We start from the raw sequence: 17,726 nt of genomic DNA, 5'->3' as shown, positions 1-17,726 counted from the left end.
ATGTATAGTGAGGTGTTTTCATAGTATTTTATTGCTATTTGTGTTATAGTTCTAAATAAAACCCTCCCCCACTCATCACTGTCAGGTAATAGTAAATAGCAAGATAACTACGCTGGTAATAAAATTTTACAATTCTACAGCCAGTAAGAAATGCAGAGGGGTGGATACATCCAGGAAGAGTGCAGCAAAAGGCTGTCAGAGCAGTATGTTTTAATTTGGTCCAATCTGTCTTGTTAAAGTCTAAAGGAGGCTTCATTTTTACTTAATTTAATTTAATTTAATTTAATTTTGGATAGGGCAGGAGGGGTATAGTCTCTGCTTGCCTTTCTGTAAAAGTCACCGGACTCCACTGGTTCAGTGTGTTGTAATTTGGAACCAGCAAGTCAAAATCAAATCAATTATAGCCAGCTAGTTAATTAGATATCTACTCTGCAAATTGTCTCAGTTTCCCTGTGGTGGATGTTGGTAACAAATTCAACAACCCACTGTGTGCATGATGTGCATGTTATAGGTCTTTGCAATGGACTAATGACAGTAAAGTTCCTTACAACATTTAAAAAAATGTATCAGTCATCAGTCATACATGAAAGACAGAATTCTTAACTTTCCTGCTTTGATTAGTAATCTGAGCCAGAGGTTAACAGTTCGAGTGTTCTGCTTGCCAGATGAGCAACATTTGAGGTTTCTGCATCATTAAGCAAGTACTAGTCAAAGATTGATAAGGAACACACAATCCTTTTCTTCTGTCAGAAGGACAGTCACTGCTGAGCCACAGTCACATCCAGCCCTAAAAAAAGGGCAATAAAATGTTAAGAGAGCCCATGGAGTAAGAGGCTAAAGCATCACCAACTGCTGTTCAAATACAACACAGAAGTGCTGACACAGTGCCTGTAAACCAGAACATAAACACAGCAGGATTTACCTCTCCTTGACTAAAAGCAGAACTGTACAAATGATCTTCTCAAGAGGAATGACCAGAGAGATCCTTAGAGTTGTGATTTTGCAAAGTAGTCAACCATATTTTTGTTTTTTGGGATATGGTGACACAACTGGTGCTCGCAGTGAGCTCTTCTAGAAACTTAGAAATCTGCGTGGATGAACATACTGGTATGTGTGGTTTAAACTGTGTGATGAGTGAAGCTAAGTGTGTAAGTGCAAGACGCATCTACAATCGGCAGTGCTTATTGAACATCCGCAGCACAAAATGAAGCACTTCAGCCAATCGTTCTCCATCAACTGAACAAGCTAGGTCTGCTAAACCAACCAGACCCTGAGACCCTGTTGCCTATGACAACACCAGGCAGGAGGCATCGGAGGTGTTGCGAACGGACAGCTAACTCACACAAGCTGGCAGTTCCAACAGTCTTCCTGGCTAACGTCTGCTCACTAGAGAGCAAAATGGATTATATCAGGCTGTCTAGAGCCTCCCAACAAAGTATGAGGGATTGCTGTGTCTTCATCTTTTCTGAGACCTGGCTCAGCTGGAAATCGTGGACACTGCAGTGGAGCTAGAGGGCCACACATACCACATTTCCAGAGCCGACAGAGTGGCTGTGCGGCTTACACCTCGATGCCGAGGTGGTTTCAAAGATCTGCAAACCAGACATAGAGCTGCTGTAAGTAAGATGTCATCCCCTCTTCCTGCCACAAGAGTTTGCGGCGGTCATCATTGTGGGGGTGTATGTACCACCGAGGGCAACACAAAGGAGGCTATGGAGGAGCTGTGCAACAACATCACCGAGCAGCAGACAGCTCATCCAGACTACTTCATGGTAAGGGGGAGGATTTTAATCAGGCAAGTCTCAAATCTGTCCTGCCAAAATTCTATCAACATGTGGACATTGCAACAAGGAGGAGCAACACATTAAACCTGGTGTACATGAATATTAGAGACTTATACAAAGCAACCCCCTGTCCCCAACTCTGACCATCTAGCAGTCCTGTTCAGGCCCAGACCCAGGGTGAAACAACAATTCAGGTCAATTTTATTTATATAGCACCAAATTACAACAGTTGCTTCAAGGTGTTTTATATTGTAAGGTAAAGACCATACAATAATTAAGGAGAAACAAGACAACAGAGACCTGCCATTAGGAAAGTCAGTCTGTTCATAGGATGCTATTACCATACTTCAGGACTGTATTGAGACAACACAGTGGGAGGTGGCCACAAATGGCAGAGGACTTGACCTGGAGGAATACACTGAATCAGTCATCAGCCACACTGATAAAAAATATATTGACAACATGCCAACAGTCAAAACCTACAAGTGTCACAACAACGGCAAACCCTGGATGTGTGCCAAAGTGCGTACGCTGCTGAGTCAAAAACACAGCATTTATGTCAGGAGATGCAGTAGCACACAGACTGGCTAGAAGGAACCTGTCGCATGCATTAGGTAGGCAAAGACATGGTAGACACAGACTTCACAGCCACTTCTCTAACACGGTGGACACTTGGCGGCTGTGGCAAGGCGTCCACTCTCTGACTCACTACAAGCCTCGCCCCATACAGATATGCCTCAATGACCCCACCCTGACTGATGAACTCAGCTGTTTCTTTCTTTGTTTTGAGGCAAGCAACACCACCCAGGCATAGAGGCTCCCACCTTCAACCAGGAAATCAGATCCTTGCTAGCGTCAACCCATTGGAAAGCTGCAGGGCCCGACAACATCCCCGGACAGGTCCTGAAGTACTGTGCCAAGCAACTAAAAGATGTGGTCACAAACATCTTCAACGCCTCTCTCAGCCAGGCAGTGGTACCCGCATGCCTCAAAAGAGCTACCATTATCCCCGTCAACCCAGCCGATTTGAATGACTACCGCCCCGAGGCAGTAGGTCAGTGCTGATGAAGTGCTTCAAGTGGATAGTCATGCAGGACTTAAAATCCTGCCCCCCTGCAGTTTGCCTACAAGGTAAACCGTTCCACTGAGGATACCATCTCCATCACACTCCACCTCATGCTGTCCCACCTGGAGGATAAGGATACCTACGCCAGAGTACTTTTCATTGACTTCTGTTTGGTGTTTAATACTATAATTCCACAGCAACTGGTAGAGAAGCTGAGGTTACTGGACATGGACACTGGCATCTGTAACTGGGTCCTCAGCTTCCTGACGCAGCAGCAGACAGTCAGGGTAGGAGAAAGAACATCTAGCTCCATCATGGTGAACACAGGGTCCCCTCAGGTCTCCATCCTGAACCCCCTCCTGTTCAGCCTGCTTACCCATGACTGCACTGGCACCCATGTGACCAACCATATCATTAAGTATGCAGACAAAACAACTGCGGTGGGCCTCATTAATAAAAACGATGAGGCCGCATACAGGATGAAGGTGGAGGAGCTGACGTGTTGCAGGTCCCACAATCTATTATTTAACATTGGAAAAGCAAAGGAAATGGTGATGGATTTCAGAAAACCCAGCAGACAGGCCTACAGTCTTCTGACCATTGATGGGGCTGCTGTGCAGAGGGTCAGCAGTGTCAAGTTTCTTGGAGTCCACCTGGCAGAGGACTTGACCTTCACCACCAATACTACAGCCACAGTCAACAAAGTCCAACAGCAGCTCCACCCTCGTGGAAGACTCAGGAGGCCAGGTCTTCCCACGGGGGCACCATTGTAAGTATTTTGACCTACAGCCTCACCTCCTGGTTTGGCAGCTGTAAGAACTACGAGGAAATTCTTTGAACATTTGCACAATCTTAACCTCACAGTACAGCATATGTACTTCAACACTTACGCTGTATGCTCTCACTACTCAGTACGAATGCTGTTGGCTGCTGGCCTTACTGCTGTTTTTATATCTTAGTATATTTATATTGTAGTTAGATAGTTTTTTACATTATTTGCACTGCTTCTTTCCAGATGAAACACCATTTTGTTTCTGATGTAACTGCAGAAATGACAATAAAGAATCTTAGAATAAATTAAAGTTATGAAGGGATTAGTGTTGTTCTTTTTCAGTTGGTTTACACAGATCCTGGACCACAAAATCTACAAAAGGTAGGTGCACACATTCCAGACACAGACTTTTATGTTGTAGGCTACACAATGCTGATAATTTCTGAAAGCCAGATGAATTGTGTTGATGCCATCACTATGAAGTACCAATGTGAGTAATAAAAATTAAAATATCTTTTAGTCAGCAAGTACCTGGAATCATGAGCAATCAGATGCAAATTCTCAAAGTCAAAGAAGGCACCCTTAATGGCTTCATTTCTGGGAAGCAATGCTATCTAATCCCACCAAAGGACTGTTCCAGTGACTAGGATACTTTAAGATCCATGCTGTTCAGGTACATACGTAGGTTTTTTTAAAAAGTCCATTAGTCATTTCAAAGTAGTGGAAAACCTGGCCTAAAATCTTATGCATCAATCTAGTGGTATAAAGTAACAAGCAATAATCTGCACATACCTGGCTACAAAGCTCGTCACTTCAACTCAAAGCTAAAAGTCCAACTCAAATCTCTGCATCTTGTTTCTGTTTGATTTTATTTTGAAAAATCTCTCCTTAAGTGGTATTTAAATCCCTGCCAATTTTACACTTAGTAGCATGCTGGTCCACTTGGACCTTCTTTGTTGCAATGCTTTCTCCTATTTACCAAATAAGTTACACCTACAAGACGTGCAGTGCTTTCAGGGAGTGTTGTATTAATTGAGTCACAATCACAGTTTTTCTTAGGTCATGTGGAATACTCAAGTTTCAAAAAGTTTCTATTATTTAGTTATTTAAAGTAACAATCTTTACAATTCCTTTGAGAAGATCATCACATGACGACCTGCCCTGCTAGACTCAGAACTAAAGTCAGTTTGTAACATAGATCTAACACTGCAATATTTCCATATGTGGGGCTGACAGAAAACCACTGCAGACTTGACTTAAATCAAATGTGCAAAAATAGAAAACTTCCATGCTGGGGCTTCAGTAAGGTACTGTAAGTGGTATTCATGCATCTTCACATGTGAGGGCATGCGATATAAAGTGGAATAAACTTGGTTATGAGGGACTCTCTGAACACTGTTGATGATGCATTATCCCTGAGTCCTTTCAATATCACCTCTTTTTAACCTTTCCAAAACTGGCTAACTAGAGCTAAACTAATTCCAGAAATGGTTTTTCTCTCATGGCTATCAACTTAAAATTCTGTAGAATGCTGCATCATTTTCAGTGGTGAAAAACAAAACAAAACATATAAATATATATAGAACAGGTTCCTCACGTTCTGTTCTTTCGTTTCTGATACTTTGTCACCATGTCTTGCAAACTGGCCGTGGTGATGATGATGATGATGGTGGTGGTGATGATGTTGATAGAAGGAGGGGAAGACAGAAAAAAAAAAACACAAACATAAACACAAACATAAAGAAAAACATTAAGGCAAGAATCACGAAAAAATAATAGATAAAATGTGAATGGTATTCAAAGTATTTCAATAACTGATGTGATGACCCAGCAAACCAACTGTATCTGAATCTTTTTTAATTTTCTTTTGTTTGTTTTTTTTAAGGGGCAAAGAGCTGCAACTTTATTCTGAAGAAAAAGCCTTTTTATTCTTATTCCAATGACCGACAGTTGTAAACAGAAGAACGGTCACTTTGCATTGCTAAGAGCGTACAGATGTTTTTCAAGGGCCCTGAAAGAGGACAGAATTTGTAAATGGGTGTGAATAATATAAAACTATCTTTGGATTACTTTCAAAAGATATCATTATCCAAGAGATCATTTCAGTGCATCTAACTCACTGTTTTACACCCTCTGCCCATTAACTCTGTACAGAGTACAAATGGCTGCAGCTGGGATAACTACTGTCTTTACAACATGGGTGTAAGTTTGAGTATTCATAATGAAATGTTCAGTATGCACTGTCAAGTTTGGTTTGCCCACTTAGCCAAAGAATTACTCTCAGAAGCCCATTTATATGGACATATTTTCATAAACAAACAAACAAAAAACCCCACAAATTTCTAGAGCACCAGATACTGTTGATCAGCTATAGCATACTAGCAGGGTTAACCTTGAAAGATGGGAAGAGAATATTTTTAAATGTGTTAACTCACACTACACACAGTTTTGTTCACCAGAATCGGTGACTTCTCTGATCATATCGTACAGCTGAATTAACAAGCCACTAGGCTCACACTGACCATAAACACCAAACTCTTTGTTTTTGTTCTGTGACAATTCCAACAAAGTTTTAACAAGATGACTGTGTCCTCAGGGAGAGACAGAGAAATTTTAATGGCTAACTTTAGATCATTAACATGCTGCACATGTCTTAATGGACATTTGTTATTTAATTTATATTTGAGAGTAAACAGATATTTTTATTGACAGCATGCAGCACAGTTACAGTCACAATAATGCTACAGTGAGTCTTTTATATTTTGAAAATAAATATACAAAAATGTCTGTCTGCAGACATGTAAGTGAGTTTACTGTAACTGGTGATCCTAAAATGGCCGCGGATGTGAGGTAGCTAAAGTGCTTAAAGTGTGTTGAACAAAGCACAAATATATGGTTAAATGCAGCTTTAAGTGGTCAGTAAAACTAGAAAAGTGCTACACAAATGCTGATCCATTTCTCCTACAAACACATAACAAATTATTACACCTCTACAATAGAAGGTGTAGTGGACTGATTCTTATATGGCACTTCTGTACTCTACATAAGCACTCAAAGCACTTTATAACGCATGTCTCATTCACCAAAGCACTTTCTATGTCTAAGTGTTTCTAACATTCACACACAATCACATTCCGATGAACACATTGGAAGCAACTTGGGATTCATTTTCTTGGCCAAGCATACTGGGCAGACTGGAGCAGTCAGGGATCGAAGCACCAACCTTCCGATTAGTAGATGACCTGATCTACCTCCTGAGCCACAGCCACACCAAAAAGGACATTACAGTTCATTGTATGATATGCACTCAGTTTTTAGGTCATAGTTTGGCACATTTTTGTTACAGCAAAAAACAAAAGAAATGCCTTGTCTTTAAAGACAAGCATATCATATTCATGCTAATTTTATCGTAATGAAAACCTGCAGTGTGATTAGAGAACTGCAGAAAGTAAGATCGATTTTCACTCTGTCAAAACTAAAGATACAGCTTTTGTATCTTGTTTAATAACCTTCATTGGAATTGTCAGTGGATTACAGTGGAGTTGATGCTCAGTGGTCAGTGAAAGCTCCACATGGTAGCTGTCCTGGCTGATAGACAATGATTGATTCACTGTTGTCATTTTAAGGGTGGAACTTGCCTAGTAGAATTTATCTTCTTGGAGGGCAAGTATGTATACATAGTTAGATTGCTCTGACAGTAACTGTTTGGATAACAGCCTGTAACAATACGCTGATTTTACTCCCATACCAATAAGGTGGATTTTGTTGCTGTTGAGGAAGGGGACGAAAGATAAAGTACCAGGATATTATATGGATATGCAGGACTTTGGCTGGACAGTTTGAAATGTAAATGTCAGGTCAACTATTATAGTATCCTCAACTTCGATATCGGCTGTTTTCCAATGCAGTAACTAGTGGATCATTTTAGAACAGCTTACACCTTTATAAGACCTCCTCAGAGCTCTTTTTAAAGGAGGAAATAAGTCTTAACCTTGAAAAATTGCACGGCTTGCTTCTGATTGATTACACACAAAAAAAAACACGACAAAAAAAAAAAAAAATCTGAATTGCAAAAGTTCTTCTCACAGAACCCAGGGTTACACTGTGATCAACATGAGGCCAGTGGACACTACGCTCCAAAGAAAACAGAAATACAGAAAGGGCTGATTATGGGACCATTCCTGTGAATACATGTGTCTAGCTTATGTTCCTGCATTGAAAAAACATCTTACGCTGAGGCTCAAGGAACTCAGCTTGTCTGCTTCTTCTTCATTAAAGCTCCGTTCTACAAATGCCGCATTTCCATTAGTACCTACTCAGCATGCTATGGTTTTGTTTTGTTCCCATTACAATTGAGGACCACCTCAGTGTGGGTGGAGTTGATATAGCAACGTGGGCAGAAGTCTTGTGACGCAACTTGTATGCGACTCAAAGTTTGTTAGCTTTTGTCTACACTGCTGTGTTGTGCGATGGTACCCGTGAACAGCCATTAGCTTGGTGACCTAATGATAAACTTTCTCATTTCTTGTCTCATCTCCCACCAAGCACAGAAATGTTTGCACCTCCTCATTCAACCATGGTGTTGGTTTGTGTGCCTCCAGTTTCTTGCTGTCGGGTTTTAAAAATGGCGCGGTTGATTCTGGTGAAGGAGTCACTCTCATGACGCCGCTAGTGATGACACTCCCTAGCCAATGAGTGGCATGTTGTTCTTTGACTTCACATTTTCAGCTCGCCTTGGATCACTTGGAACCCTGGCTGAGTGGGTACTAAAAAAAGTACGTGGTACCTGGTACCAGGTACTAATGGAAATGCCTACAAACTGTGCCAAGTCAAGTCGAGCTACGCTGTGTAGGTACTAATGGAAACGCAGAAAAAGAGTCTTTTGAAACTCTGCTCTTAGAAAGACAATCAACCACTTTTCAGAAATTAGCTGACCCATACAACCACTTCACCCCAGAACGTCATTAGTGATGTAACTACATTTACAGTGATGTAGTTACAATGGATGCTAAAGTAAAATGATGACTCCAATGTGGTTACAGTCTACGACAACATTTAAAATCCAGTTTTTTGTGTATTTATAACTGCACTGTAATGTTTTTATTAAACTGGCAGTAATTGCCCAAGGTTTGCATTCATGGTTTTTGAGCTCGAGAAGTATCCTGTCTACTACAGACAACAGTTACCTTCAGGCTCTGCTTAACACTTGGTCACGCATACTGTACAAGTTGCACAATTTTTGTACCTGTTGATGAGGTCTTCGTTGTCATCACTCTCCATCTCATCCTCAATGGCTGCCTGGAGGTCACCAATCCTTTTAAAGGCCAACTTGAGGTCTGCCTGCAGGCTCTGATTTGCAGCCTCCAAGCTCTCAATGTCCATTTCCTATTCATGATTCGAAATAGAAAATTAACTTTTCAGCTAGTCTGGACAGGGTTGACCAGTTCTATGTTGATGATTTACTGCTTGCACATGGGTCTCCTAAAATATGACTGTACTGATTGGCTCATTGATATTGTTAGTAAGCTTTCTCATTGCTGCCTTTCACATCCTTACCAACTCGTGCTTCTTGCGGCTGGCCTCTGCTTCTTTTTTAGCCAGCTCAGCCATTTCTTCTTTGATGTCGCGGATCTGTCTCTGGAGACGTTTGTTCTGTTCCCTCTCTCGAATCTCACTGCTGCTGCGCTGATCTCGTTCCTCTGTCAGCTTCTCCAAATTCTCCTTAAGACGAGCTACAAGGCTCTGTGACAGCAACAAAGACAGATTGATACTATAAATATTTTGAATATGGTATGTAAAATTATGCACAATCCAGAAAAATATGATGCACAGTGGTGAAAGTTACATGATAGTAACTTTTAAGAAAAGCAGCTGTACCCAAACAAGTATCTGTCTGATGTGCACAAAGAAAAAAATGAACATCCATGGAGGCCCAACCTCTCAACTTCCAGCACCTGCCACTAAGGTCTTGATGCATGATACGATAGGATGCTTTCAGAGGTCTTGTAAAGTTTCTGCTTTGACAGGTCAGAGCTGTTTCAGTAGCATGAGGTGGACTTATACATTATTAGATGGATGTTTATTGTGTTGCTGACTGGTGGAAAATCTGTATCAAAGTTTATAGCAAACCATTGTTGAGGTTTCATTTTGGGCCAAAGTGATGTTCTGACTGACCAGCGTCCCTACAACCCTGCTGATGGCATAAGTCATAAATATTTATATACAGTATATTTCAAATCTGCATCAACCAACCCAAGTTCAAATTCCAGTACCTGCAGATGGGAATCAAAAACAAAGAGGAAAAAGCCATATTATATATATATATATATATATATATATATATATATATATATATATATATATATATATATATATATACTACAAAAAAAAACCCAATACATACATACATGTATGTATGTATATATGTATACATATGTATACAAACACACAAAATGTTTATGTTCAGCATGTACAGTAAGAGACATTCAAATCTACAATGAGTCTGTGTCTAGTCTGTGCACCAATGGCAGGAGCACAAGTTATCAGTGAGCTAGCTGCTGCATTACCCACTGGCCCTGACCATATTTCACATAGTGAGTGGGTGCTTTACTCTGTCTCCTCACATTTATATTGACTGCATTCTGCTATCTCCAGCTGTGATGAGTTATACAAATCAGCCAAACTAAAATATTTGCTCACTGCAATTTTCAGAGCTGGCAAGAAGTCTTAAGAAGCCCACCAAAATGCAGAATTTCCACCCTGCATATTTAACCACAAGCTAGAAATCTTTAAAAAAAAAAAAAAAGAAAACCAGGACATTTGATAAATAAATGCATTAGTTTTGACTTTGGAGAGGGGAGGTGCCCGGCTGTGGGGACAGTGCACAGCCAGTAATTACTACAGTGGACCTGCAAAACTGAGCACAGGGTCATTTTATCAGTGGGTGAGAAAAACTATTTCAATTTCTCCCTGGGAATGTGCAGATGGTAACCTTTATCCTTCACTTGTGCTTTTTGTCTCAGGCAATATCTGAGAATAATTTGAAAATCACAGTATAACAAACTGCATTGTCAAGTCAGATACTACAAGCCAGAGGATAAAGCAAAGCAGGGAGGGTTATATAGTCTGAAACTGTGTAGGTGTCTAGGTCTGTGAGTAGGTAGGTTCTTTATTAATCCCCACAGGGAAATTCATGTGTCCTGTAGCTGACACAGTCAAGACATTAAATACATTAAATAAATAAATATACGGTGCTTAAAAATTGTATTACACTACTACCCCAAGGTAATGTTTATGTGACAGCAGCCCTAAATTAATAATATTGGTAATTATCAAAATAATTTATATCTGTAATGGTTAATCCACCATGTATAAGCTCTTTAACTAAAATATATTTTTAATGCTAAAATATAATTATTGTTAGTATCTGTGAGTTTTCAAATGTATCGTTTTTCACAAAAAACCTGGAAAAACTTGTATTCCTGAACAGATAATGTAGTTGTAGTGGTTGAATGTTATGCTTAATTAATTTCTGGCCTCTCAGAGGAGTCCAGTGTGCCAGCTCAAATTTGGATATAAAGACATAAATGTTTTTTGTTTTTAAGACAGGAGGTCTAATAAAATTGCTAAACACTGTATATGAGAATGCATGTTCGTGTGCATATTAGGCGTGGGTGATATAGCCTCAAAATTACATTAAATTTGTTTCAAGAACATTTGCAATAACAATATTTCTCACAATACAGAAAAAAAAGAGATATTTTATTGATGGCTGCAGCTTGTAGGCTACACAAATGTTTTCATAAGGACCGCGAATCCTCATGCATGAAAATGAATAATAAAGTCCTTAAAATTTACCACGCAACAGTTTTGATTACTTGTGAATAAAGTACACACTATGTGGGCTGTTTTCTTTAATCTGCCGTGTCATTTAGCCTAATGCTGCCGTGTTCTCATGCATTTCAACTATTCTAGTCAAACAAAAATATATTTAAAAAATAAACAAAAAGCAAATGAGACATGTTATATGCAGCGCTGCTATACACACAGAGCCATGTAGGTTTGGATAGTGTTCTCCCTTAATAAATTAAATCATCATTTAAAAACTGTATTTTGTATTTGCCTAATATTAGAATCTGTCTGATGATCTGAAACATTTAAGTGTGGGAAATATGCAAAAAATTAAGAAATCAAGAAGTGGGCAAATACTTTTTCATAGTACTGAATGATTATGATGTAAAGTATGATAACGTGATTGTTCAAGTGTATTTTGACATTTTTTCTCTCAGAACTATAACTTGCCTTTATGTACTGAGCCAATGCTCAGATCTCACATCACTATCACTTTCTGACAGTCTTGGAGAAAAATATAGTACCAGCCGAAAGTTTGGACACAACTGCCCATTCAATGTTTTTATTTTTTTCACATTTCATCAAAGTTATAAATCGATTTGCATGTCATTGAGTGAAATAAGAATTCTGGCTGCCACAGATTGGCTGTGTTCCCATGTGGCACACAGATTACAATCAAATCAAATCAATCAATCAATGATACTCCTGATCTCGACTCATTATGTGTATAAAGCACACCTCTCCACAGAATCAGTTTCTTCCACTCTTACGGCTCCAGCACCATGGGCAAGACCAAAGAGATGTTGAAGGACGTTTTAGTTACACTGAACCTGCATGCCTTTCTCCTGTTGTTTGTGAGACTTTTACACCAGAGGCATCAATGGGAATAAAAAATAATAAATAAAAAGAAAACCTAATTTGTCATGAGAATTGTTAAGAAATAGGTCGACTGTAAATAAAGGATGTGCGTTTTCTTTTCTTTCTTTCTTTTTTTATAGAATAAATACTCCTGCTACGCAGTTTGCAGGCAATGGGGTAGCAGCGTTGGCATTAAGACGGGCCTCAGGGGGGTCCAGGCCTGCCCAGTATAGTCACTGTGCCTGGGGTACTTTGGGAAGTACCCCTCATGACTCTTTAAAACTAAAAAGAGGTCATTTGTGCAGCTAGTTTTAAAACTCGAAAACTGCAAATGAAAATGGAAATTCTCTCAATGGAGCTCACTCAGCAGTCTCCTTCTTTCTCTCCTTCTCACATATGCATGACAGTAATCATTTGAATGAGCCAAGATTTATTTTATTACACTTTAAGTGAAAGGATAGCCTATATTGGTCTTCACGATCCACAGCAAAAAATAATAATCAATTATACATGTGCGTGGGTCTGCTTGTAATAAATAGAAGCAGTAGTATCAAAAACATTCATTCAGAAATGGGCCCAGCCTAAATGACAGGTTCATTGAAAAAAGAAAAGAAAAAAAAGGGAATCAGCACGTCAAAACAAACCTAGAAACAGCAGGGGTGAAACGCACCACGTAGCCACGGTCACTTGGGAGCTTAGAAACATCTGCGATTTGCAGCACAACACAGGTCGTTGTCTGCATTTTCATAGCAATATTTCTTGTACGTACTTTTACCGTTTCAGCTTCTGTACTGTTTCCTAATTATTATTTTGCAGAGTTCATCAAATAACCATAACACAAGATGTTTAATGTTGCTAACTAAGCTATTCATGGCCTAATCTAAAGTCATGTGGAGCATGCTAATATTAGTAGGAAATATGAAGGTAAAGGTGTGTTTGAATAAAATAAAATAAAGAATAATAAAAAAATAAAAGGACTGTTAACATATCTTTGGTCCTGGGACAAGCATTACAAAAAGTTCAAGTAGTTTTTGGCATTAGCTTACAGCAGAATGACAGAGATAGCATTTTGTGAGAAAACTGCTAAAAAACTGCTAAATCTACTGTTATCTACTCTTCGTGTTGCTATTTTAACACACTGTTGATCCTGTCCTGTTCTTTACTTTGTGTGTTTGGCAGCCATCATGAAGCTGTACTGAAACTGCCCATCACTTCTATCAGTGTGAGAGCAGCAGCACATCTATCCATTTGTGTCTATGAATTCTGAGCCAAAAAAAAAACGCACTAGAGGGTACACTATTTGTATTATTAAAATTAATTTCTTGTCCCAATTTAATGGGAGTGATACGTCTTCGTTCAGCTGCTCCCTTTAGGGGTCGCCACCGCGAATCACCTGCCTCCATCTCACTCTATCCCCAGCACTTACTTCTGTCACACAAACCCTCAGCAATCCTCCTTCACTGCATCCATGAACCCTCTCTGTGCTCTTTCCTTCTCTCTCACTGCCTCCTAACATGCCTTCCCTCTCTCCTCTTTCTTTTCTTCAATGATATGTGCTCACAGTGCAGAGCAGCTACCTAACCTCTATTCCCACAGAGGTTGATTATCTCGTTGATAGTGTTACATCCTTACAGCATACGGCTCTGTATACTGTGGCTCCTCTGAAGAAGAAAGCTGCAAATCAGAAGTGCTCAACTCCCTGGTATAACTCCGAACATGCACCTTAAAGCAGATAATGCTGGAGGGGAAATGGTGTCTCATTAATTTAGAAGCTTTTCATTTGGCCTGGGAAAAAAGTTTCTTGTTCAATAAAAATAATGCCCTTTGTAAAGCTAGGACATCTTGCTATTCATCACTGATTGAACAAAATAAGAACACCAGGTTTCTTTTCAGCACTGTAGCCAGGCTGACAAAGAGTCAGAGCTCCATTGAGGCAGCTATTCCTTTAACAATAAAAATAGAATTTTATTAAAGTTTTATTTGTGCAGTGGTTTAATATACTCCAAATTGTTCATGTAAATAGGGAGTCTTCTTCACACACTTATGTTATTTATTCCACAGGGTTCTGTGCTAGGACTAATTCTATTTACATTATACATGCTTCTCTTAAGCAGTATTATTAAAAGTATTATTAAAAGGCATTGCATACATTTTCACTGCTATGCAGATGATACCCAGCTTTATCTATCCATGAAGCTAGATGACACACACCAATTAGTCAAACGGGCCAAAATTGAAGATACAGTCCGAGTCACGGGCCGAACAGGATTAAAAATAATAATTTTAATACAACATTTGCCTCAACACATTAAATGAAATATAAAATTATATTTTTCTTCAAAAATAACATCAGGAAAAATTAAAATATTTCAAGCTGATGAAAATTTGCTAATTTTTTCAGGTAAAAACTGTGACATGAATTTCTGCGCTTCACAGTGAGAAAAACGCTGCGTAAACTGTGCGGTGTGTCCAGTTTCTCAGCAAAAAGCGCAGCTGCTAACACAGCGGTGGAGACCTGCTCTGATTTTTATTTATTTTTTGGCAATCACACCCGTAATCACGCGGTTCTGTCCCTGAAGGACGTATGGATGCTTCTCACAGAGCCACCTTTCATCCCGGAGCCCTGCTGAGACTTTTTTTTTTTAACTTTTCATGAAGTTGACAGATTTCCTCAGGTAGCTCATGGCACCTGTGTATAAGGTGTGTCACCAAATTTCCTCCGAAACTGCCGGTGACTTAAACATTTGCCTCTTATTAAGTTCAATGTCTCTGTTACGGTGTTTATGACGCGTTCTGTCTTCAGAGGACTTTGCTGCGCAGCGTTTCCTGCTGTGTGACGCAGTGATGCACTGTCAGCTCACCTGTGCAGGTCTCCCTCTGCATCTTCTCCCGTATCTGTCCCACCAATCCGCTCTTTTTCCCGCACATAGCAGGCGGGGAAAAGAGACAGACTGTTTACCTCCTGTTGCGGTGCATTGTGGGATTTGTAGTATAAGTGGTGGAGTGCTATTTATCCGTGATCTATTAATAATAACTATATGAAATCATATAAAGTCTATAAAATTATATGGCAGGCCGGATGCTCCCTGCGGGCCTTGAGTTTGACACATGCTTTAATCCCTGATGGACCATGGCGGATGCTGGACGTTGCTCGAAGGGTCTCAGACACAAACCAAGAAAAGATCCATGGATTTATTTCCAATATAACACATTTGAAAGGAAAACTGAATGCATTGTCCAGGGAGACGGCAGTAACTGTGGATTAAAACTTGTCAGAAAAAACACCACAAATCTTAATTGGCACCTGAAGGCTCACCACCCTGATATTCTGCACTGGTTAAAGATATCATGGTGTTGTATGGTGTCTGTTTTTATATATAATATGCAACTTAATTGCCCTGGCAGACAAGGTCAGGTTAAGCATGTTTTCCTCATCCATATCTAATATTTTGGGCATATGTATGTTCATTGCAAATTCTGAGAAATAAAGCCCCAATTGTCAAAGTGAGAATGTTTTTTGTTTATTGCATTTTGGAGTAATTGATTCCACTATTACCACTAATTATTCAAATTAATTTGTAAAAACTATTACTTTCTTCTTTTTGTCCCACTAAAGCTGACTAAAACTTGACTAAAACGTTTTGAGTTTTTGTCGACTAAAACCGGATTAAAACTATCACAAAACTGACAAAAACTAAGAAGCATTTTCGTCCAAAAGGCTAAGACTAAAACTAAAACTAAAATGGTTGCCAAAAACAACAGTGGCTCACAGGGGGTCTTCTGACAGTTGGGAGTTTTCCCTGTATTCCTGTAGGGGCTTTACCTTAGAATATAAAGTGCTTTGAGGCAACGGTTGTTGCGAGTTGGCGCTATATAAATAAAATTGAGCTAAACTGAGCTGAACTGAATTGCGTTTGGCCAACAGCAGCACAGTTACCACCGGCACCCTGACCTCGATCCTACATAAACAACACCGGAGGCAGTCATTGCTAGCCCCGCCCCAACAGATACAGTGCGGAAATCACATTCTTGATGATCCACATGTTTGATTTCGCAAAGGTTTTATGATTTCTCGGTCGTATGTACAAAGAAAATTTTCACATCACTCTCACTGTAGCCAAAGTCTGGCTAAGTTATCTATTCATATGTTGAAGTCCTCATATGTCATCATATTATAATAAACAGAACTATCTTCTTATCCTCAGGCCATCAAGAGAATTACTAACTGCAAGACCTGGAACCAGTCAGCTGAAGGTCTTCATCAAAAGTCATGGTGACTTAAACAACAAAAGTAGCAGTATGTGTCAGAATAACTTTTAATATTTCCATTTATTTTACTCTCTGTTGGAAAACAGAAAATAATAGGAATTTATCACCGCAGATATTTTGACTTTTGACTCTGCAAAGATAATGCACGACATCCACAACTAGGCTGGAGCTCAGCTCACTTTTGGGTCACACATCATCAGCTATTAGTATCTCCTCCTTTGCAGCCTGGTACTCAGTGTGTTTTTGACTAAAGTCTTGAAACACGTTTGTTGTTTTGACCTTTAGTGGGACCAGGTTTCTTATATATGTTGCAAAGTACTATGCTTTGTTGGAGGTTGTTGAAGTACTTCCCTTTTTAGGTACTAAATAGTCATTGAAGGCTGACACACGGCTCTTGCTCTCAGATATGCCCAGCCTTGTCTCACTGTTGTATGCATTAGGGAACTTAAGTGGATGGCGTTGATACAGCAATGATATTGTGACATATTATTGCACAATATGATATGGCGCAGCACTGCTGATATGCCTTTGATATGCCTCTGACTTTACTAGGATATTTCATATGCCCACCAGCCTCTCCAACATGTCTACCACTGCCACCAGCACCCCACCCGTTTAGCTCTTACCTCCAGGCGTTTGACTTGGGTCTTCTCAAACTCCAGCTTGGTCTCCAACTCACGGTTCTTAGCTTCCTGCCGGCTGACGAGGGATTTATCCACCATGGACTGCTCCTGAAACTCCAGCTGGCTCTGGAGGGCTTGCATCTAAGACAAGAATATAGACATGTTTATGTTATATTTATTTATTGGTTACTCTGTTTTCCATCACAGTTCAATGCTTCACATCTAAAAATGTGAAAAAGCTATTTTTATCTTAGCTGTTGTAAAGAAAAATTTGAGCTATTATTATAAGCTTAGTGTCGGCGGCATTGGCTTCTTTTCAACAAAAATTTTAATGTTGGCCATAACTCAAGAATGATGTGACTTTGGCATTAAAAGTCTACAAAAATGATTTTTTTTACTGGACACTGTAGTAGCAGAAACGAACAGTTATGTCTATAACTTATGTTCCCCTTTCAGTCAATTGACACGGTACAACACATACAGTATGGAGCATATAGCACCAG

At 39.6% G+C, this 17,726-nt stretch overlaps 1 protein-coding gene across 2 annotated transcripts in view; it reads right to left on the bottom strand.

Annotated features, from left to right (window-relative positions):
• Positions 1-17,726, bottom strand: part of myo18ab (myosin XVIIIA b) — a 172,399-nt gene that overhangs the window by 20,801 nt on the left and 133,872 nt on the right. For both annotated transcript variants that reach the window (XM_030743863.1, XM_030743862.1), the window contains exons 38-41: positions 17,227-17,364; positions 9,179-9,364; positions 8,868-9,007; positions 5,220-5,264 (exon numbers count right to left, since the gene is read on the bottom strand). In XM_030743863.1, the coding sequence (XP_030599723.1) occupies positions 5,220-5,264; positions 8,868-9,007; positions 9,179-9,364; positions 17,227-17,364 (509 nt within the window). The remainder of the gene's footprint in view (positions 1-5,219; positions 5,265-8,867; positions 9,008-9,178; positions 9,365-17,226; positions 17,365-17,726) is intronic.

The sequence above is a fragment of the Archocentrus centrarchus genome, chromosome 13 (genome assembly GCF_007364275.1).
Source record: "Archocentrus centrarchus isolate MPI-CPG fArcCen1 chromosome 13, fArcCen1, whole genome shotgun sequence".
NCBI lineage: Eukaryota > Metazoa > Chordata > Actinopteri > Cichliformes > Cichlidae > Archocentrus > Archocentrus centrarchus.
This window is presented reverse-complemented; position numbering and strand designations above follow the sequence as displayed.